The 21,349-nt window shown below is 58.5% G+C and overlaps 3 protein-coding genes across 5 annotated transcripts; 2 read left to right on the top strand and 1 right to left on the bottom strand.

Moving 5' to 3' along the window:
- The first annotated feature begins 1,476 nt into the window (after positions 1 to 1,476).
- Positions 1,477 to 8,620, top strand: EFEMP2 (EGF containing fibulin extracellular matrix protein 2). Of its 2 annotated transcripts, none has more exons than XM_030917319.1 (11): positions 1,477 to 2,394; positions 2,708 to 2,825; positions 3,052 to 3,100; positions 3,706 to 3,912; positions 4,411 to 4,533; positions 4,824 to 4,940; positions 5,082 to 5,201; positions 6,423 to 6,542; positions 6,631 to 6,757; positions 6,996 to 7,191; positions 7,980 to 8,620. In XM_030917319.1, the coding sequence occupies exons 1-11, from the start codon at positions 2,000 to 2,002 to the stop codon at positions 8,139 to 8,141; spliced, it is 1,734 nt and encodes a 577-aa protein (XP_030773179.1). In that variant the 5' UTR covers positions 1,477 to 1,999; the 3' UTR covers positions 8,142 to 8,620. The 2 variants fall into 2 exon arrangements, with proteins under 2 accessions (XP_030773179.1, XP_030773178.1); XM_030917318.1 differs by having other exon boundaries at positions 3,052 to 3,102; positions 3,660 to 3,912.
- Position 8,621: 1 nt separating this feature from the next.
- Positions 8,622 to 14,943, bottom strand: MUS81 (MUS81 structure-specific endonuclease subunit). Its single transcript, XM_010366457.2, has 16 exons — positions 14,428 to 14,943; positions 14,214 to 14,343; positions 13,908 to 13,993; positions 13,299 to 13,397; positions 13,078 to 13,146; positions 12,831 to 12,916; positions 12,160 to 12,300; positions 11,863 to 11,955; positions 11,644 to 11,765; positions 11,464 to 11,561; positions 10,433 to 10,549; positions 10,235 to 10,330; positions 9,914 to 10,042; positions 9,736 to 9,839; positions 9,167 to 9,250; positions 8,622 to 9,075 (listed from the first exon to the last, which is right to left on the bottom strand). Exons 1-16 carry the CDS (start codon positions 14,560 to 14,562, stop codon positions 9,009 to 9,011), a joined length of 1,656 nt encoding a protein of 551 aa, XP_010364759.1. The 5' UTR covers positions 14,563 to 14,943; the 3' UTR covers positions 8,622 to 9,008.
- Positions 14,944 to 16,356: 1,413 nt separating this feature from the next.
- CFL1 (cofilin 1) lies at positions 16,357 to 20,475 on the top strand. 2 transcript variants are annotated; one of them, XM_010366459.2, is made up of 4 exons: positions 16,357 to 17,192; positions 19,028 to 19,335; positions 19,540 to 19,616; positions 19,822 to 20,473. In XM_010366459.2, exons 1-4 carry the CDS (start codon positions 17,190 to 17,192, stop codon positions 19,932 to 19,934), a joined length of 501 nt encoding a protein of 166 aa, XP_010364761.1. In that variant the 5' UTR covers positions 16,357 to 17,189; the 3' UTR covers positions 19,935 to 20,473. The 2 variants fall into 2 exon arrangements, with proteins under 2 accessions (XP_010364761.1, XP_030773182.1); XM_030917322.1 differs by lacking the exon at positions 16,357 to 17,192 and adding an exon at positions 17,433 to 18,717 and having other exon boundaries at positions 19,822 to 20,475.
- The last annotated feature ends 874 nt before the right edge of the window (positions 20,476 to 21,349 follow it).

Here is a 21,349-nt window from a genome sequence, read left to right as displayed (position 1 = left end):
ACTCGGGAGCCTGAGGCAGGAGAATTGCTTGAACCTGGGAGGCAGAGATTGTGGTGAGCTGAGATCATGCCATTGCACTCCAGCCTGAGCAACAAGAGCAAAACTCCACCTAAAAAAAATAAAAAATAAGTAGAATATGTGGCTTTTTGTGTCTGGCTTCTTTCACTTCACATAATATTTTCAAGAATTCACCTATATTGTGGCATGCATCAGTACTTCATTCCTTTTTATGGCTAAATAATGTTCCACTGTATGGATGTACTGCATCTTGTTATTCATCAGTTGACAGATTTTGTGTTGTTTCTGCATTTGGCTCTTATATATAATGCAGCTATAAACGCTGTGTACAGATTTGTGTGTGTGTACATATCTTTTCAATTATCCTAGGTTTGTGTCCCTAGGAGTGAAATTGCCAGGTCATGTGATAACATTTTGAGGAACTGCCAAACCATTTTCCACCAACAGTGCATGAGGGCTCCAGTTTCTCCATATCTTTGCCAACACTTGTTATTGTCTTTCTTGTTTTAAAGAGCTATTATTATTATTACTATTTTTTTTGAGACGGACTCTCGCTCTGTCACCCAGGCTGGAGTGCAATGGCACAATCTCAGCTCATTGCAACCTCTGCCTACCCATGTTCAAGAGATACTTCTGCCTCAACCTCCAGAGTAGCTGGGATTAGAGACACATACCACCACACCGGCTAATTTGTGTTTTTGTTGGCCAGGCTGGTCTTGAACTCCTGACTTTGTGATCTGCCCACCTCGGGCTCCCAAAGTGTTGGGGTTACAGGAGTGAGCCACCGCGTCTGGCCTATTATTATTTTTTAAGACAGAGTCTCGCTCTGTCACCCAGGCTGGAGTGCAGTGGTGTGATCTGGGCTCACTGCAAGCTCCACCTCTGGAGTTCAAGCGATTCTCCTGCCTCAAGCTCCTGAGTAGCTGCGACCACAGGCACGCGCAACCACGCATGGCTAATTTTTATATTTTTAGTAGAGATGGGGTTTCACCATGTCGTCCACACTGGTCTCGAACTCCTGACCTCAGGTGATGCCCCCGCCTCGGCCTCTCAAAGTGCTGGGATTACAGGCGTGAGCCACCGCGCCCGGTCCCTGAAGAACTGTCATTTAACCTTCTGGCCCCAGCGGCTGGGAGGGATGGTGGTGGTAGAGTGGCGAGGAGCGGGAACTGCGCAGTTAACCTGAACCCCAGGCGCTCGCCTCGGGACACACCAGCACGTCCCCTCCTCGGCAGGCTGGGGTCACGTGGAGGGCGACTGCGGGAATAAGCAGGGATGGCAAAGGGAAAGGAAGGGCGGGCCCCAGGCGGGGGATCCCCGGACACGCAGCGCTTTCCCGCCTGGCCCCGCCCAGAGACGTGGGCAAATAGAGGCCCCTCCCCTTCCTGGGAGCCAGCACCTGCCCATACTCCGCCCCCAAGGACACGCCCCCACTTGGGGCGGGGGCGGAGGCGGAAACCGGGCGGGGGACGCGGGTGCGAGGAGGTCGAGGAGGCGCGTTGGCACCCGACCCTGGCATCCTGCACGTCCGACATCGGCCCTGCCCTCCTTCTCAGGGGCTTCCATTCATTTTGTGCCAAAAGGGAACTACCGCCCTCGCCCCCAAACTTGTAGTTTTGTGGATGGAGGGTGCGGGGGACGCCGTGTGCAGTGAAGACCACCTGGCTAAAGACGGTCCTGGGGGTGGAGGGCAGGAGGGAGCGAGAAGGACAGTTCTGCACCTGGGAGCCTCTCGTTCCTGGGCGAGGGTCTGGGGACCCTGGATGAAGTTTTAGGATGTTTTAGAATGACGGTCTGGGGCAGAGAATAAAATTTTGAAGGGAGCAGATTGAGGGTCTGGAGGACTGGGTTAGGTGGGCTCTGGGTACCCAGGACGATCTCGGGAAGCGCAGAATGAGAATCTGGGGGCTCCAGGATTACGGTGTGGGTGCACAGGATGAAATTCTGGGGGCGCAGATTAGGTAGGATCTAGGCGAGCAGGATGACATTTTTGGTGAGCGTCTGGGAGCCCCCGGGTAAGTCTGGGGGCCTGGCATCAAGGTCAGGGCCCCAGGATCGAGCGCTGGGGGACTCTGGACCCGCGTCGGGAGGCGGCTCCGGGCGGCGCCGCGGGGGACCGGGTGGGGGCCTGTGGCTGGCCGGGGGCGGAGAAGCGGGGGGTCGGGGTCCCTCCCCCTGGCGCGGGCTCAGGAATCCGCCGAAGGGCGGGCGGAGGCGCCGGGGTGGGCCGCGTCGCGGCAGGCGGGCGGGCGGGGGGCGCTTCCTGGGGCCGCGCGTCCAGGGAGCTGTGCCGTCCGCCCGTCCGTCTGCCCGCAGGCATTGCCGGAGCCAGCCGAGCCGCCAGAGCCGCGGGCCGCGGGGGTGTCGCGGGCCCAAGTGAGTGGCTGTGACCGTCCGTGGGGGAGAGCGCGGGCCGGAGTCTCGGCCGAATCCGCGGCAGCGTAGCGCCCACAGAGGCCCGCGCTCCTCGGCCTTCGCCGCAGGGGCGCGGGGCGGGATGGCCGGGGAGCGTGGGCCTGGGACCCGGGCCTACGACCTGGGCCTGTGAGGAGTCGGCCCCCAGCCCTGGGAGGCCCCGAGACCCAAGCACGTTGCTAAGCGGGCAGTGGCGGGGGCTGGGTTCGGACTCCCGGCACAGGGAGTGGGGTGCCGCGGCAGAGGCCCTTGACCGGTGTCCACCATCTCGCAGCCCCAGGATGCTCCCCTGTGCCTCCTGCCTACCCGGGTCTCTACTGCTCTGGGCGCTGCTGCTGTTGCTCTTGGGATCAGCTTCTCCTCAGGATTCCGAAGAGCCCGACAGCTACACGGTGGGGACAGTGAGGGCCGCTGGCCTGGGATGGGAAGGGTAGGGAGGAAGAGACTGGGACCCCGGGGTGGCTGCTGCCGGGGAAGTCCCCTTCCCCTGGCTGGTGGAGGGCTGGGGGCCCTTGTTTGGAGCAGGCCGGAGGGTGGCCAGGCTCCGGCCCTAGTCTTGGCCTGGTCAGTTGGAGGAGATCTTAGGGTGACCACTGCCCACTTCTGGTTCCCTTCCAGGAATGCACAGATGGCTATGAGTGGGACCCAGACAGCCAGCACTGCCGGGGTGTGTGTACCTGGGGGACCAAACACCCCCAGGAACCCAGAAAGGGATTGATAGCTGCTTTCCAAGGGACAGCCCCACATCCGAGAGCTGCCAGGGGGGCCCAGCAGCTCGTCCTATGCCCAGCTCTGCTACACCGAGGCCAGCTCTGGTTTTCTGGAGGCCAGTTCAGCTAGGGGTGGCCTCGCCCTCTCCCCGAAACCCAGGAAACCTTGCCCCTACCCCTCAGAAGAGCTGGATCCTGTACGCCTTCTCTGAACCACTCTCCTGTCCCAGCTCTTTGTCTCATCACAACCTGGGAGGGCAGTGTCCCTAGGGGTGGGTAAAGACGCCCCCGCTCTTGAGCTGAGCTAGGGCTAGGGCTGTGGGGAGGGATAGAGACCCACTTGCAGGCCAAGAATGAGGGCAACAGTGGGAACAGCTGTCCCACCTCCAGCCGTGACCAACCCTGGGGAGGGGTCTTGGGCAGGCAGACTTAGCTTGTTGAGCAGAGTGGGAAGGCTTTGCTGGGGCCACACATCTCGGAGAAGGCCGAGCTGGGCTCCCGCTCCGCTCCCTCCAGGGCCAGCCCAGGAGACTGGCTGTGCCCAGCAGGCCCCTCTCTGCAGATGTCAACGAGTGTCTGACCATCCCTGAGGCCTGCAAGGGAGAAATGAAGTGCATCAACCACTACGGGGGCTACTTGTGCCTGCCCCGCTCCGCTGCCGTCATCAACGACCTACATGGCGAGGGACCCCCGCCACCAGTGCCTCCCGCTCAACACCCCAACCCCTGCCCACCAGGCTATGAGCCCGACGATCAGGAGAGCTGTGTGGGTGAGTGGGGACTGCTCTAGTGCCTGGCTTCCAGTCCTCTCACCAAGCGTCTTAAACTCAGACCTCACGTTCCTTCCCGGCTCAAAAGGGCCGCTGGTGACGTCCACACCCTCATCCATACACTCATGTTGTTTGCGACCTGCCACAGGTGGCCCCAGCTTGTGTGCCACTGCTCCAGCCAGCTCCGGGCCCCTCCCCTTGGTTGCTGCAGAGACACTGCAGGAACTCTGCCTTCCAGTGTCTGTCCCCTGGGAGCCACAGGCCTTGGAGGAAGGAGAGTCCAGGAATCAGTGCTTCTGGGGGCGTGTGGACAAGACCTTATTTCCTATGCAACCCCCAACATGCGGTTTTAGAGGTTAGGGGTGTCTTTCCTGTTGGCTCCAGGCTAGTGAACTCTTACGTGTGCTGTTGAGAGAACTGAATTCAAGTGTTGGATCTATGTGTCATGTTGGGTGGTGTGCGGGATCCCAGGCAGGGGCTGAGTGGTGTCTCTCGCAGATGTGGACGAGTGTGCCCAGGCCCTGCACGACTGTCGCCCCAGCCAGGACTGCCATAACTTGCCTGGCTCCTATCAGTGCACCTGTCCTGATGGTTACCGCAAGATCGGCCCCGAGTGTGTGGGTGAGTCCAGGGAGCAGCTTCTCTAGGCTCTGTGTCCCTGGTCGGGCCCTTGCCCTAGCACCTGACCCCCATTCAACCCATGCTTCACCTCCAGCCCCTGCCACCTCACCCTCCTGTCATCGGACACAGAGGACTGTGTGGGGGTGTGTTTGGGAGGTGTCCTGGCTGACCCTGCCCAATTCAGCTCCCCGGACACAGGCAGGATTATGGGTGGTTAAGCCTTGAGTCCCAGCTGGCTCGAGCCCACCTGCCCTCTGCCCTCCACCCTCCTTCTCCTGCCTGTATCCCAGACATAGATGAGTGCCGCTACCGCTACTGCCAGCATCGCTGCGTGAACCTGCCTGGCTCCTTCCGTTGCCAGTGCGAGCCAGGCTTCCAGCTGGGGCCTAACAACCGCTCCTGTGTGGGTGAGGCTGGGCCGGGCCAGGCTCCTAGGTCCTGGGCAGGGAAGTGTGAGGTGGGGGCGCTCCCTTCCTGACCAGCCCAGGTAGAATGGAGGCTCTGGGCTGCTCCTCCGCTTTCATCCCTGTTTTTCCTGGCACCCCCAGATGTGAACGAGTGTGATATGGGGGCCCCATGCGAGCAGCGCTGCTTCAACTCCTATGGGACTTTCCTGTGTCGCTGCCACCAGGGCTATGAGCTGCACCGCGATGGCTTCTCCTGCAGTGGTGAGAGCTCCACCCCTGCTGCATACTCCTCCATGAGCCCCCAGGCCCTACCTATGCCGTGCCTCCTGCCACACAGTTCTCCATTTGAGGCCTCCGCGTCCCGTCACTGTGCACCCAGCTGCCTCCTGGGTACTCCACCCCGGCTGGCTGTGGAGCACTCCCAGACCAGTGGGGAAGGCATAAGAACAGGCAGCTAGGTCCCTACTGAAGCCTACTGGGGAGACTGAGGATGTGGGTGCCACTTGTCCCACGTGTCAGGCTCACCTGCATTTACCTGCATTTGAATTTTGCACTAGGACAAGTCGCTTCTCTCTGAGCCTGTTTCTGCTTCTATAATGGGTTGTGCTGAGGATTAGGTGAGAATGTGAAAGATGGGCTCCAGCCAGTCTCAAGCTGCAGTGCTTTAAAGTGAATTAACTGCCACTTAATGAGAACCTGCCCTCGTAGTGTGTTCCCTGACACACTTGGCCTCCTTCCTCTCAAGAATCCTAGGAGGTATGATTTTCTCCTTCCTCTACAAAATGAGGACATTCAGATCTCCCTCCAGGTTTGTTGAGAGGATTACATTAAAATAAGCACAAAGACCTGGGTAAATGGTGACTTTCATTATTCAGCTAAGAGAGGTTAAGTGACCTGCCCGAGTTCATACAGCCAGGATGAGATGGGGCCAGGGCTCGATCCTAGACTTCTCACACCCTGTAAACTGGCACATACCCCCTATGTTATGCTTTGCTGCGGGATGAGGCCTCACTACTACCTGGCAGCATGAGTGGAACGAGAGAAGGGAAATGGTCTGCCTGTGAAGCTCAGTTAGCTGGAGGTGACCGCTGGGTGCTCGGGCTGACTGTGGGTTGCAGGAATTGGGCAGGTTACAGCACAGGGCAGACCCACGAGACTCATCTAGTCTAACACACTCATTTTACTGATTGGGAAAATAAGATTCCCCTAAATCAGCCGGTGGGATTCACACCCAAGCCTCTAGATTCCCACTAACTTTATTCAGTGTTTCTTCCAGTTCTGGGCAGAGAAGTCTGAGCTGGGGCAGCCTGGGCAGAACTTTGTTTGAACCCTCCATCTCCTGGCTGAGCTTGTGGCTTGTCTCATCCCTCTGTCTTCCTACATTCAGCCTAACACGGGGCTGGGCCTTCTTAGGAAATGTTTGTGGGACTCAATGGTGAAGACTGCCCTTGACCCGGGGTCCCCATCCCCATGCTTCCTCAGATATTGATGAGTGTAGCTACTCCAGCTACCTCTGCCAGTACCGCTGTGTCAACGAGCCAGGCCGTTTCTCCTGCCACTGCCCACAGGGGTACCAGCTGCTGGCCACACGCCTCTGCCAAGGTACAGGTTGCCCGGGTAGAATGGGCAGGATGGTGTCAGGAGCTGGCAGCCTGACGCCCCCGATTCTAGCCCCTCTCCCCTGGCACAGACATTGACGAGTGTGAGTCTGGTGCGCACCAGTGCTCTGAGGCCCAAACCTGTGTCAACTTCCATGGGGGCTACCGCTGCGTGGACACCAACCGCTGTGTGGAGCCCTACGTCCAGGTCTCTGACAAGTGAGTCAATTTGATGCCAGGCCCCAAGAGAAACTACGTCTCCCAGGGGGCTCTGGGGCTGACTGGCATCTATTCGAACAAGTGAGTGCCCCTGAGGGCTGATGGGAATCATAGTCCTTCATGACAACCAGTCACAGGGGTGGGAGGGTCCTTTTGGAATTCCCTTCCTTTGTAGGGTAGGAGAAATTGGGGGGACAGGCAAGGAGCTCATTCATGTCCCCCACCTCGGGGTCTCTAGCCGCTGCCTCTGCCCAGCCTCCAACCCTCTGTGTCGAGAGCAGCCTTCATCCATTGTGCACCGCTACATGACCATCACCTCGGAGCGGAGCGTGCCCGCTGACGTGTTCCAGATCCAGGCGACGTCTGTCTACCCTGGTGCCTACAATGCCTTTCAGATCCGTGCCGGAAACTCGCAGGGGGACTTCTACATTAGGGTAAGGTTTCTGCAACCCTCAACTGACGTGCACAATCTAAAACTGAACTCCAGGACGCCTTAAGGGGGAACTCGGCCAGGCTGCTATGCCCCTCCCCTCCCCAAAGCCCCGCCCCCCAGAGGCGGGATTTCTGTAGGACGACAGGGGTATTCTAAATTCCCATGGTGCAAAGGACAGACGGTTAAATGCAATTCTAACGAAGCACTCGGACACAGGAGTTTGAGTCCCGGTACTGGTTTTCCATATCTGATCTCAATTTCACCTACAAACCAAGGGAATGGCGCGTGCAGGTGCCTGGGGTCAGAAAGTCCACTCCTTGCTGGTGGATGTTAGGTGGGAGGGGGCCAGGGGTGGCTCACAGTGAGCTGCTCACAGTGAGTGGCAGTGGCATGCATGGGTCTCACCAAGAGAAGGGGTTTGTCTAGAACCAGCGCTTCTCTTTCATTTTGAAACTGAATGCTCTGAAGGGAGTCTGCTCACTTTAGGTCACCAAAGGTCCCACCACTCCCAAGAGCCACATGGTGACCTTGAATCATCAGTTAGCCTGAGTCAGACAGAACGAGCTGGAAAGGGTGGGAAGAGCCCCAGCAGGAGATTTCTGAAGGCAGGAGCCTGGGTTGGGGAGGAGAGACGTTGAGGGTGTCAAAGAGCTGGATGAGAGTCTGGGGTCACAGCCTGGCCAGGGCTGTTCCTCCACCTCACAGCTACGGGGCAGGGAGGTGACACTGGGGCAGGGGCCTAGCACACAGGCTGACACAACATATATCCCTCCACCCACTGCCCTGCAGCAAATCAACAACGTCAGCGCCATGCTGGTCCTCGCCCGGCCGGTGACAGGCCCCCGGGAGTACGTGCTGGACCTGGAGATGGTCACCATGAATTCCCTCATGAGCTACCGGGCCAGCTCTGTACTGAGGCTCACCGTCTTTGTGGGGGCCTACACCTTCTGAGGAGCAGGAGGGAGCCACCCTCCCTGCAGCTACCCTAGCTGAGGAGCCTGTTATGAGGGGCAGAATGAGAAAGGCAATAAAGGGAGAAAGAAGGAGTCCTGGTGGCTGAGGTGGGCGGGTCACACTGCAGCAAGCCTCAGGCTGGGGCAGGGTGGGACTTGGGGGGGCAGGCCAAGTTCACCTAAATGGGGGTCTCTGTATGCTCAGGCCCAGGGGGGCCCATTGACAGGAGCTGGGAGCTCTGTACCACGAGCTTCAGCCACCCCAAGAGGAGAGGAGGTAACGAGGAGGGCGGACTCCAGGCCCTGGCCCAGAGATTTGGACTTGGCTGGCTTGCAGGGGTCCTAAGAAACTCTACTCTGGAGAGCGCCAGGAGGCCCTGGGTTCCAGTCCTAACTCTGCCTCAAAGTGCACATTTGGATAAGCCCTAGTAGTTCCCTGGGCCTGTTTTTCTATAAAAAGAGGCAACTGGACTGTTAGTGGTTTTCAAGCTTTTCTTTTAGGAAGTTTTATTTATTTTTATTATTTTTATTTTCCCAATGAGCCCTCTGCACTCCTAAGGAAGTTTTATTTGATGAGAACCAACTGATGACATAAAATCGATTCAAAGCTGCAGTGCCCCACTGACTCCATCTCCCTGACCAGGGAATCCCAGGTCCTAAGCAGCTTTGTTGAAAAACCACTGGTCCAGATGGTATCCCTGGTTCCTGCGTATTTCACAAGGTCCCCAGGGCCAGGCATCTTCTACATAACACATATGGCTGCAAACACTTAGATTCTAATTTTACCCCAAAAGATGTTGTTAAAAGGCTGGCTAGCCTGCGTGGAGGGACAGATGGGGGCCGGGGGCCGTTTCACGGCATAGGCTCAGGTCAGGGGGCTGTAGCTGCAGTAGAGCTGGGATAAGGTCCTGCTCAGAGCAGGCCCCAGATTCCTACAGGAAGAGAGGCAGCGAGGGTCACGCCCTGGGCCTAGGGCAGCCTCAGTCCCCACCACTCCCTCCAGGTTCCGTCTCTTGCCCTCACCTCTGTAGACGCCCACACTTGATGGTGCTTAGCAGTGTCTCTTGTTCCTTGGGGGTGGCACAGGCATCATAGGCGGCCAGGAGGCTAGGGGGCAGGGGCTTGAGTTTCTGAGGCTGACAGTGGCCCACTCTGGGCCAGCACCATCAGAGGCCACGCAGAGGGGTCAGCATGGGATAGAAGAGTTGGGACACTGCCCCACTTCCTGAGCCTGGCGCTCAAGGCCCCAGGCCACCCTGACTGTCCTTCCCTGTAGGAACCCTGGGGCAAAACCAGCAAAGGCTCCAAACCATCACCCTCACTCCCCTTAATGGCCCAGCCCCCTTCTCCAGGAAGCCTCTTCGCCACCAGGTGGGACGTCTCCCTCCCTCCTGTGGCCTCCACTGCCTGGGACACTGTGTGGGTCTGCTGGCTTCCTCCCGCCTTGACCTCCACGAGCACCCTGGGATCTGTCCATCTCTGGTCTGCACAGCCCACACAAGGCCAAGCCCCCTCCACGAAGCATGGATTAAGGTGAATTCCATGCACGGAGGGCAGGGGCTAAGGACACCTAAGGGCCCTCTAGGGCCTACCTGGCAGGGGTGCTGTATCGATCCACCAGGGCTGCTGCTTTCTCCCCACTCACTCCGCGCACCTGCATCAGCTGCCGGGCAAACACTTCTCGCACCGACTGGGCCTGGGTTTGGGGAAGGGCTGGATCAGTGGGGGTCTGGGCCAGGCCACGTCCGAGAAGCTGGGCAGAGACAGTACCTTATTTTTGATGGCTCCTGCGTTGAAGTCACTGAAGGTGAGGAGTGAGCAGAGAGGGTCTGGAGAGGGCATGGCCCCTGATTCAGGGTTCCCAGGGGTTCCCCAGGGGCGGCTGCGTAGGGTGTGGCCCTGAGGGAAGAAGGGACTGAGGCCAGGCTGGAGCTCGAAGGGACAACTCCAGCCAGCCCCTGCCCAGTCAGCCTCGGGGGGCCAGCCTGAGAAATCTCACCCACCTTGCTTCTTTTGGGGATGCACAGGGCCCAGGCAAGGTGAATTCCTTGTGGGCTGTGTCCCGACACTGGGACAGGGGCCTCTGCTCACCTGGTAGAGTCTCTGCAAGCCCCGCGTCAAGAGGGCCAGATAGGCAGCTGACTCCTTAATGTCTGCTGTGCGCTTCACAAAAAAGCCATCAATGACCTGGGGAAGAGGACCCAAGAGAGGGAAGGTGGTTCCTGGCCCAGACCATGAACCATGGACCACAGGGGCCCCTGCTTGCCTGGCCCTGCCCTCCCCGCTCACCTGAGTGTTAGTGACAGCCTGCAGCAGTGTACTCTCAGGAAGGCTGAGATTGTGGACCGAGCCATGCTCTTCCACCAGGTACACCCGGCGCTCCAGGCCACAGCGCTTCAGGCGGAACTGGGGAAGTGGCCAGAGTGGGCAGGGAGGGTCAGGCTGGATGACCACATGCCTGGGCGTCCATGTCACACTCAAAATGGTGCTATGACCCTGTTCCCACCAGTTAGCCTCTGCATCCTCCCTAGTCTCTCCACCTGCCTCAGAGGGGCCTCCACAGCTTTGCTCACGCTGACACTCTTGTCTAGAAAGCCCTTCCTCCATCTCTCAACACTGCCCATCCTTCAAGCCTCCCCTGGACCGCTACATGGCCTCTGTGACTAGGGGGTCCACCCAGCAGCAAGTACCAACGTACAGCCTCTGTATTTCCAATCCTGGAGGTTTAAGCCTTGTTTATCCAAGACTGCAGGAGCTTGGTACCCAAGAGGTCTTTTTATTTTTTTTTCTTTTCTTTTTTTTTGAGACGGAGTCTCGCTCTGCCGCCCAGGCTGGAGTGCAGTGGCCAGATCTCAGCTCACTGCAAGCTCCGCCTCCCGGGTTCATGCCATTCTCCTGCCTCAGCCTCCCGAGTAGCTGGGACTACAGGCGCCCACCACCTCGCCCAGCTAGTTTTTTGTATTTTTTAGTAGAGACGGGGTTTCACTGTGTTAGCCAGGATGGTCTCAATCTCCTGACCTCGTGATCCGCTCGTCTCGGCCTCCCAAAGTGCTGGGATTACAGGCTTGAGCCACCGCGCCCGGCCCCAAGAGGTCTTTAATATGCTCCTGAGCTCAGCCCAAAAATGCAGGTACCTGGCTTCCTACTGTGCGCCTGGACAGGCCTGTGGGGTCTGATCCTGGAGCAACCACAGGTTGGATGTGGCTGGATTCCAAAGGGCTCTGCCTCAAGGAGGCTGCCAGAATTGCCCCTGGATTGCTCTGGGCTGAAAAGGGGGCCTCAGAGCAGTCAGGGAAGCCTGGCAAAGCCAGCAAAATTACCTTCTGCTCCCGGAAGCGGCCGTCAATGATGCTGCTGCAAAGGTCATCCAGCCGCTTGCGCTCTACAATGTGGTCCAGTACCAACTCCCCAGGGCTCGCTGCTGACAAGCCAGCCGTTAGCTCGTGATCCCCCACCCACCAAGACCTGCCCCTGGCGCCAGCCTGTCCACGGTCCTTCACCTGGGTCTCTAGGATTGGTTTCCTGTGCCACCCATACAAAATCCCCAACGTGCAGCTTGCGCACTGTGTGGGTCACGTGCAGCCGCTGTAGCTCTCGGAGCAGCTCCGGCCTGTGCCCGCCCCTGGAGTGGCAAGGAGGGAAGCCTAGATCAGGGTAGGGCAGTGCCTACCTCCCAGCCTCCTCCGATCGTCTACCTCATTTCTCCCCATCTCACTCACCCCCGGGTCTCGCCAATGTCCACACACAACAGCACCCTGTACTCTCCAGGCCTCAGCTCCAGTGGTGGCTGCTGGAACCCTGCTTCGCTGGCACTAAGTGGGGGGTATCGGTATGTGAGGCCAGAACCCCTTGTGCTAGGGCAGTTGCTCCACACCCATGCCACCCGACACCCACGACCCACCTACAGTAGGGAGGCAGCCACAGCTCAGCTACAGGTGATGGATAGAGGTGGGGTTTTGGCCTCATTTCCCATCCCCACCTCCCTGTTTTCCCCCCTCCTCTGCCCTCCTCCTCACAGCTCTGCTGAAGCTGCTCCTGGCACTGCTGTGTCCTCCCCAGGGGGCTCCTTAGGCCCGATGCCCACATTCAGCAAGCTCAGGCCTTCTGACTCGGCTAACTTCTGGGCCAGCTCCAGGCCCTCTGGGGTCAGTGAGTACCTGGGAGGCAGAGGGGAAAAATACAGCTCTCCCTTCTTCACTCATTCCTGGCAGGCTCTCCTGCCTGCCCCCAGCTGGGCTGGCCTCACCGCCCCCTTGGCGCCCTGCACAAATGACCCCAGTGGCTCCTGCTCCTCCTGGTCTTCTTGGCTCTTAGAGCAGTTCCTTGGACCTGCTCAACGCCATTCTCAGGTCTGCAAGAAGTGTGTCTCAGACAATTTCCTTCCTCCTATCTTCGCTAATGCTGTTTCCTCCTCCTCAAAATACTTATCCTGAATCTCCACCTGCCAAATCCTAAAACGTGTCAAATGCTATCTCCTCTGAAAAGGCTTTCTACTCCTCCAATAACCACGGCACCCTCCCGCCCCCGCTCCTGCGGTTTCACACCCTCCAGGGACTCCCAACAGTGGGGGCTCCTGAGGAAAGGCCCCCAACCTCAACAGCATCAGCTCTGGGAGTTGTTGAGTGACTCTAAGGCCCCACTAAGAAGTTCACGTGTGCTTTCCTGTATCTCCTGCAGTTGGCCCCACCTGGCTGGCTGGTGTGTCCTGAGGACCAGGTTCCTGTGGAGGAGGGAGCGGAGGGCTGGCCAGGGTCGAGCACTCCCAGGGGCTACCTGTGGATCAGAAAAGAGACCGTCAGAGAGCACCTGCCACCACAAGTCCATGTTCCCTGTGTCCCCAGCCACGGGCCGCACACGGGCCCACTGCAAGAAAAGGCAGTCTTTGGTGGGCTCCAGAGCCACTTGGGCCTCTCCTCCCTGATCCCTGTGCTCACCCTGGGGGCCTTCTGAGCACACCTCTGCAGCAGCTCCTCCTTGGTTAAGAAGTGGTAGCCATTAGGATTCTGAAACCAAGGTAGAAGAGACAGGGTAGGCTCAGTGCCAGGGCCCCTCCTCATCCCGCTCAGGTGGCTGGGATAATCTTTGCCTGCCTTGCCAGGGCCAGGCACCTCTGGGAACCTCCCACCCCACTGCCATGGTTCCGCCCAGTGCTCACCAGGTGCTCTCGGTAGAGCATCAGCAGTATCATTCGGGCTCCTGAGTGCCGAGCTGGCCAGTAGTTGCCAGAGCCTCCCGCTTTGGACTGGGCAGGAACCTGAAAGGTACAGAGGAGCTCTGAACATGAAAGCCAGCCAGTCATCTTCGAATAAGTCCCCAGCAGGCTTTGTGGCCCTGGGTAAGTCACTCAGTTATCTCTCAGTTTCCTTCTCTGTAAAATGGGCCAGGTGATGGGATGGCCCACTGCAAATGTGGGATGAGACAGCAGGCAGTTTCCGGGCAGCGGGTGGGGGTGTCTGCCCAGCCTGGCCTCAGTTCTACCACGCGCTGCAGAACAGGTGTGATTAGACAGGAAAACTCAATAATGGTGACCCCGTAACTAACTGAGCTGGGCTCCCTAAGTAGCTTGATCATGGAATTCTCTCATTGGCTGTTACCAATATTCCTATTCACAGATTAAAATACTAAGTCAAAAGAGAGTAAGTCGTTTGCTCAAGGCCAGGCATCACTGGTGAGATATGGACTCAGGCTTGCCAAATCCCCCAAGCCAGAAAATCATACTCCCGCACTCCCACTTTGCCTTCCGCTCCCCTTGCCCCTTCCTCACTGGCATGGAAGAGTCCTGGACTTCCGCAGGTCGCCCCTGCGGGGCTGGACTGTTCTCTCCAGATGGCGAGCCCGGGGCATAGTCACCTGTGGGAGCAGAAGAGAGTCAACTCCACACTCCACGGAATCCGGCAGCTGCGAGGGTCTGGGATGCAACCTGCTCAGATGGTAAGTGAAACCGGTGAGGCTCAGGGAGGACCAGCCACTAGACCGAGGCCGAACGGCAACTTGGACAGGAGTGGGGAGCTTAAAGCCAAGGGCCTCCAGGTAAGTACGGAAGCTGCACCTGGGGGAGGCAGGCGCTCACCGCCCGATGTTCGGTGCCGCTGCAGCCGCTCGTCCAGCATCCGGCAGAGCCCGTCTCCGAAGTGCTGTAGGATCTTAGCTTCCTTCCCGCTGCGCAGCGGCAGTGGGTACCGTCGGAGGGACCGCAGCGCCTGGCCGGGCAGGGGTAGGGTACCCGGTCAGGGCAGGCCCGACCTGGCCAGCAGCTTTTCCCATCGGGCCACGCCAGGACCCACCTTCTGAAACACGAAGCGTGTGCGGCGCCCGCTGCGGGTCGCCTCGTCCCGCCACTCGGTCAGCCAGCGAACGAAGAGCGGATTGGGACAGGCAGGCAGCGGTCGCTTCCGGCCCAGGCGGACCGGGGCCGCCATCAACCCGAGGGCGGGTTCTCCGGCGCCCCACGCCCGCGGGACTGGGACGCCGCCAGTTCTGGAGTGGGGATTCGAACACCTGGCCCGGGGCGGAGGAAGAGGGAGGCCGAGGGCAGGACCGCTGAGATCACGGGGCCCCAAACACACGGGGCACTAACGAGAGGAGAGCCTGCCGCACTCCCAGCCCTGAGCTGCTCTAAGTGGTTGGTGAGGGGCGCTGTCTCTAAACGATCTTTCCCCTCCGCCCCACTCCAGCCAGCCTTTGGGACGCGCCCAATCCCAGCCCCCGGAGCCTGGACCGGCTCCTTCCTGTCACCCCAGATTCGAGAGCGGGCTCATCTTTGTGTGGGCGAGAGGAAGGCGGACAGCGCCCCCTGTGACGGGGAGGACTGGCTGGGCGGCGCTTAACGGACTAACCTGAACTTGGCCGTTCTAAGTCTCTTAAGATTGCCAGTTTCAGCCTCAAGCTTGAAGGAGGCTGGAGATGGAGACTGGTCTTGAAAAGAGTCCAGGAGAGGCGAGGGCTGGGAGACAAACGGGTGCAAACGTATTGGTGGGAAGGACACCCAGAAATGGGTGCTGGGGATGAGGACACAAAGGTAAGGCAAGATCCTTGGAGGAAATGGTCATCCTCATCCCCGGGATACAGGGCAAAGAGTGTATGGTAGAGAGGAAGTCGGGGACGTGCCGAGAAGGCCTAAACTAGGACTCAGAAGGTCGGGGGTCAGAGGCCTAGAGGAAGGAGGACTGTAAGTAAGAGGTGCTTGGGCACCCTGGCAGTTGGGGAGGCCTGAGATGGGCACGTGATTGGGTTCGGGGGCGGAGGGGCAGGCTGCGGGTTAAGAAGCCCAGACACAGGTAGCGGGGAGAACAGTTCGTCATTTTTGTGGCTATCGGAAGTGGGAGACCCTCAGGGAGGTTGAAGATGGAAACCCTACAAAGGGTTTCAACCTGAGAAGCCTCGAGGACACGTATAACTGAGTTGGACACAGGCGACCCGCCAGGGTTCGAAGTAGCACCCGGCATCTAGCTGCTATACCGGAAGTCGCGAAACGCACGTCTCCAGCTTGCGAGGAAGGGAGAGGTGGGCGCCGGAGCTCCAGGCCCGCCCCTCAGGACTGTGCCTAGCCCACGGCGCAGTAGCCCCACCCGGGCTAAATTGGACCAATGGGCTCCGGCTCCCGCCTCCTGCCCGCCGCGGCCTTATAAGGAGCCTGAAGCCGGCTGTCGGGCTGACCCCGCCCCCTCGAGTCTCATGTCCTAATAAGGACATCTAGGGCATCCCGCGGCTGGGGGCGGGCGGGAGCGCGTCTCCAGGGTAACTGCGAAGCCCCCTCCCTCTCCCCGTTGCTCTTGGAAACTCTAAGGCTCGGAAAAGGGGGCGCTAGCCTCTTCATGCAGGGCCGCTCGCGAGAGGCGGGGGTCAAGCCGCTGTCTCCACCTGGAATGCCGGGAGCCCGGGCGGGGGTGGTGCAGTGAAATGTCCCCGACTACAAGCCCCGGCATGCTCTGCAAGGTACTCCACTCCCTGGATCGCTCTCCGTTTACACCCTTAATTCCGTTTATAGGATTAGAGTCCCCAGTTTCCTTTCTGGGTTTGCCTCTGGCTTGTTTGCGACCCAGTCTTCTCTTCCTGCGGAGTGTAAGGCTGTGGTCACTGTTCTAGGACAACAAAATCATCCCGGAGTCCCCCGCTTGTTTCTTTTTTTTAAAGCATATACTACCATAGATCTTGTCTCAGTTTTTCAGGTGTTAGAATAACCACGTACCTGGCTATCAACTCGAGAGCTGGGTGCAAGTCTGGCTTAGTATCTATTTTTTTCTCACTGGCACGTAAAAGGCACATAAAGAAGCTTTGAATTGAATGCACAAAGCCTCGTCTTTACCCTTTATCGCCTCATGACTTTGCCAAACATCTTTAAACAAGCACAAAGCTCTCAGAGATTTGCTTGTACCTTTCCCCTGTGCCTTTTCCTATTTTTATTTTACTGACGTTGCACATCGCCTTTTTTTTTCAGGAGACGAGAGTGGCTTTGCACATCTGTAGTAGTAGTGTTATCCGACCGACGACGCCTTCATACTTGGGATTTTCTTTGCTTTAGGTCGGGATTCCAGGCTAATCAATAGTTGCTTCGATTCAGAAAAGCAAAACCTCACTCAAGAATTTCAGGCCAGTGGATCCAGATAATACCAGATGGGTCTTAAGAAAGCCGTTTTGCTGCGGGATAAAGAGCCGCTTAGTCGGGGATTGTTTTCGGGTCATTTTGCTGAGCACCACCTCGCCGGGTTCAGAGCGGTTCCTGGGAAATTGGACCAATGGGCTCGCGCTGCGCGGTGCGGTGCCGCCCGGAACCCGGGCCTACATTTCCCCGCATGCACTGCAGCTCCAGGCTGGCCGGCGGGAAGACTCCGTTACCCAGCGAGCGAGGCGGCGGCGCAGGGCCCGCGGACTCCATTTCCCGTCGGCCCGCGGAGGGAGCGCCGGAAGCCCGCCCCGCCCCTCATTGTGCGGCTCCTACTAAACGGAAGGGGCCGGGAGAGGCCGTGTTCAGTCGGGTCCCGGCAGCGTCTGCAGCGCTCTTGTCTTCTGCGGCTCTCGGTGCCCGCTCCTTTTCGTTTCCGGAAACATGGTGAGCGGCAGGCCACGACACCCGAGGGAGGCGGCTGCGGGTCGGTCGCCTGCGCGGGGGAGGCGACGGGGGAGCGATGTCCGCACCCCCTCCCCCAGCGCCCCGGGCGAGAAGAGGGTCTCGCACGGAGGGGCGGGCGGTGCCGGAATGCGCGTGCGCGCCCGTGGGCGCCGGGGAGGGCCGGTCTGGACGTCGCTCGCGCGCCCCCTGGGCTCCCCTCCCCCACCTGCTGGTGCGCCCGCGCGGAAACCGGCCGCGGGGGGAGGGGTCCGGGGCGCGCGCTGGCGCGCCCCTCGCGGAACGACCGGCGTCGTGCGTTTCTTAGGGGCGCGCTCTCGACCGCAGCACGCGGCGTACAAACCCGGCCCGGGGGCGGCAAGGGAAAAGCGCGCGAGAGGTCTCGGCGCGCGCGCGCGCCCCACCCAAGGCTGTTCCTGTCTGCGCGTCACCCTCCCTCGGCAGCCGGGTCCGTCTCGGGAGCAGGTGGCAGGGATGCCTGCGCCCGGGAGGGGCGGGCGCTGGTGCGGCGAGGGGCGATGCTGGGAAGACGGAGTCCCGGTTGGGGCGTGGGTGCCTGCGATTAGGGCCTCGCACCGCAAGGCTTGGAGGGGGCATCGCAGAGACTGCGGCGCCTTCGGGAGCACATCTAAGGAGCTGCGTTCTCACCCGAGGATTGGGCGAGGGCTGGAACGGCGCTGTCTGCCGGCGCGTGCGCGCACGCTCAGGCCCGGCCGCGGATGCCGAAGCCCTGGGCCAGCCGGGCCTTCCCGGATGGGCCTGAGGGTGGAGCCGAATTTAGGGAAGTGACCCAGTCGGGCACCGCCCGGAAACCACCCCGCCCCCTGTGTACGGCCCGAGGGCTGAGAAAACTGAAGGTTATGTAGCGTGCCCAGGCTCCTGCCTGCAGCAGATAGGTCTGATACATCCGTTGTTTTAAGGTGATTCCGTAGGGTTAGGGACCTGGAGATGCTGCTGCCTCTCGGGTACGCCGTTCTCTATTGGGGAGGGGGCCAGACCTATCCGATCTCCTTTCCCCGCCTACTCCGGAAGCTACCGAGTCACGTGGCCGGCTTCCTCTGCAGTTCGGGGAGTTCAGGGGACCAGATTTACCGTGGATTGCCCCCCCTCTCCTGGCTCGGGCACCGCCAAGCACGACGCAGAGTAGGAGTTTAAAGATTGCGAGGCTTCTGGGCACTTGAGTTTGGCGTGTTAATTTTTACCAGCGACTTCTGGGGCCTAGCACCATTCCCGGAAGAAGGGAGTTGTCGGGCAGGGTCCTTATTGGGGGTTGTGATTCTTGTTTTAGTTGGGAAAGACCCTAGGAGGGAACAGGGGTCGTTTGTGTAGTAACACTGATTTAAGCAGTTCTGGTGGGTTTGTTGTAACTGTTCAGTGTCCTTGAGGTCCCATTTAGCATTGTGGGGTCTTGGCTCTTTCTGAAGAGAAGTCTTGGCTCAGGTGTTTGGGTCTTCCATATCTGAAGTTCTAAGTCACCAGTTTTATCCGAAGGCTGAGAGCAAATACGGTGAGTAGCAAGTGAGTCAGTAGCCGGTGGGTTCACATTTCGGTCAAGGCTCTGCTTTTCACAAGTTTTCCATTTCTGTCCCGTAAAATGAGGGAAGGGGTTGTTGAACTAGGTGATCAGAGGCCATGGCTGCCATTCTAAGGTTGTGTCCCATCTGGTTCTTTGACAGTGGCTTGGGTGGAAAAACTAGTGACTTGCCTTGGGAAGGGCACTAGTGACCACTCAAGACGCGGACTGGGATCTTCTGAGAAAACAAGGGACAGTTCTCTAGCGTCCTTTCTTGATGAGGTATACATGGCGTGTCTCCTAGGCCTCCGGTGTGGCTGTCTCTGATGGTGTCATCAAGGTGTTCAACGACATGAAGGTGCGTAAGTCTTCAACGCCAGAGGAGGTGAAGAAGCGCAAGAAGGCGGTGCTCTTCTGCCTGAGTGAGGACAAGAAGAACATCATCCTGGAGGAGGGCAAGGAGATCTTGGTGGGCGATGTGGGCCAGACTGTCGACGACCCCTATGCCACTTTTGTCAAGATGCTGCCAGACAAGGACTGCCGCTATGCCCTCTATGACGCAACCTATGAGACCAAGGAGAGCAAGAAGGAGGACCTGGTGTTTATCTTCTGGTGAGCTCATTCTGGCGCTTCTTCTTGTCACCTACCCCCTTTCTCATGATGGGAACTTCTGTGGATCCTGGTCAACCCAGAGATGTGGGTTTGGATGGGGAGGGGGTTATAACAAAAGACTCCTCACTGCCAGCCCAAGGGTTTCTCAAAGTCACCTGTGGCTTTGCTGTTGCTGCGAGTTGCCTGACTCATGTTTCTGTCCAGGGCTCCTGAGTGTGCGCCCCTTAAGAGCAAAATGATCTATGCCAGTTCCAAGGATGCCATCAAGAAGAAGCTGACAGGTAAGGGCCAGCATTGGTGCTGAGTGCCCTTCTGCTGTGACCTTGGCTGCAGGGTAGGGTGAACAGCACCCAGAGGGGGTCCACCCCCTTGTCTTCACTGCCTGCTTGTTCCTTTCATCTGCTTTGATTGGCTCCTTCCCAGCCACAGAAACTACCCCCACCCCAGTGCTTACTGCTCACAGATGCTCCCGTTTCTTCCTTACAGGGATCAAGCATGAATTGCAAGCAAACTGCTACGAGGAAGTCAAGGACCGCTGCACCCTGGCGGAGAAGTTGGGGGGCAGTGCTGTCATCTCCCTGGAGGGCAAGCCTTTGTGAGCCCCTTCTGGTCCCCTGCCTGGAGCATCTGGCAGCCCCACACCTGCCCTCGGGGGTTGCAGGCTGCCCCCTTCCTGCCAGACCGGAGGGGCTGGGGGGATCCCAGCAGAGGGAGGGCAATCCCTTCACCCCAGTTGCCAAACAGACCCCCCACCCCCTGGATTTTCCTTCTCCCTCCATCCCTGACGGTTCTGGCTTTCCCAAACTGCTTTTGATCTTCTGATTCCTCTTGGGTTGAAGCAGACCAAGTTACCCCCAGGTACCCCAGTTGAGGGGGAGCCTGTATTTTTTTTTAACAACATCCCCATTCCCCACCTGGTCCTTCCCCTTCCCATGCTGCCAACTTCTAACCGCAATAGTGACTCTGTGCTTGTCTGTTTAGTTCTGTGTATAAATGGAATGTTGTGGAGATGACCCCTCCCTGTGCCGGCTGGTTCCTCTCCCTTTTCCCCTGGTCACTGCTACTCATGATGGAAGCAGGACCAGTAAGGGACCTTCAATTAAAAAAAAAAGACAATAATAAAAAGGCTCATTAATGGGATGTGTGTTTCAAGGTTGGGGCCCAGGAGACTTCGGTGGTGGGGGTGCACTGGGAGAATGGTGCTCTGTCTTCTCTGTACCCCATACCCAGTCAGTCCCTGCACACCCTTATCTGGCTCCAGTGATTGGCTGAGACGCCTTTCTGATGGTAACCATTATTCTGTTGGTGGGGCTGTGATTGACACTGGACTGGCTGTTTAAGGAGTGGTGCTGGCCACAGGGGTGTTCCAGCGGAAGTGGTTTATGCCTGAACTGGGTGTTCTGTAGCCTTGCCTGGATGGGCAGTGAGGTCCATCTGATAGTCTTTTCTGTCCCTGCCTAGGTGTGGGCTGATAGGCTAGTCACAGGTAGCTTAAAGGTTCAGTTTGATTTGCTGTCTTCCCTGCATGGCTGACTCAGGTTTATGAGGGTCAGGTTCAGTGGTTGCTGTGAGTCAGCCCAAGTTGAGCCTTTGACCACCTCTAGATGTGGCTGGAGTCCTTTCAGGGTGGGGCCAGCCAGGTGGAGCCCAGGACTTCAGACCCAGGTGTCTTGAGCACCTCCTCCCTATGTTTAACCAAAAGGGTGTTGCCGGTACCCTGAGCCTTTTGCCAGCATTGCCATGGGTTGTTTCCAGCCTGTACTTTGGGCTTTCACCTGCCCAGCAGGCAAAGACATCCAAGAAATCTGGCCCTCGGGTGAGGTGAATCGGGAGTGGTAATGGGGCATCTATATCTCCTCCCTAATTAACTGAGCTGAGAAAGGAAGAGGCCTCCTGGTGTTACAGTTGGCTCCTTAACTCCCAGGAGCTTGTGAGTGGTTCTGGGAGGAAAGGCTAGATCCCTTTTCTGGTTAGGAAATAAGGTGTGGAGAACTTGTGATTCATTCTTGTGCTA

The sequence above is a fragment of the Rhinopithecus roxellana genome, chromosome 15 (genome assembly GCF_007565055.1).
Source record: "Rhinopithecus roxellana isolate Shanxi Qingling chromosome 15, ASM756505v1, whole genome shotgun sequence".
NCBI classification, from domain to species: domain Eukaryota; kingdom Metazoa; phylum Chordata; class Mammalia; order Primates; family Cercopithecidae; genus Rhinopithecus; species Rhinopithecus roxellana.
Note: the sequence above shows the minus strand (reverse complement) of the source record. Positions and strands in the feature narration are given on the sequence as shown.

Coding starts and splice junctions, on each gene's coding strand:
- MUS81 (XM_010366457.2), bottom strand. CDS start 14,562: ATGGCGGCCCCGGTCCGCCTGGGCCGGAAGCGACCGCTGCCTGCCTGT. Junction 13,994..14,213: donor GCGGCACCGAACATCGGGCG/GTGAGCGCCTGC, acceptor CTGCTCCCACAG/GTGACTATGCCCCGGGCTCG. Junction 13,398..13,907: donor TCCAGGACTCTTCCATGCCA/GTGAGGAAGGGG, acceptor TGTACCTTTCAG/GTTCCTGCCCAGTCCAAAGC.
- CFL1 (XM_010366459.2), top strand. Junction 19,336..19,539: donor GACCTGGTGTTTATCTTCTG/GTGAGCTCATTC, acceptor GTTTCTGTCCAG/GGCTCCTGAGTGTGCGCCCC. Junction 19,617..19,821: donor CATCAAGAAGAAGCTGACAG/GTAAGGGCCAGC, acceptor TCTTCCTTACAG/GGATCAAGCATGAATTGCAA.
- EFEMP2 (XM_030917318.1), top strand. CDS start 2,000: ATGACATTTTTGGTGAGCGTCTGGGAGCCCCCGGGTAAGTCTGGGGGC. Junction 2,395..2,707: donor CGGGGGTGTCGCGGGCCCAA/GTGAGTGGCTGT, acceptor ACCATCTCGCAG/CCCCAGGATGCTCCCCTGTG. Junction 2,826..3,051: donor AAGAGCCCGACAGCTACACG/GTGGGGACAGTG, acceptor GTTCCCTTCCAG/GAATGCACAGATGGCTATGA.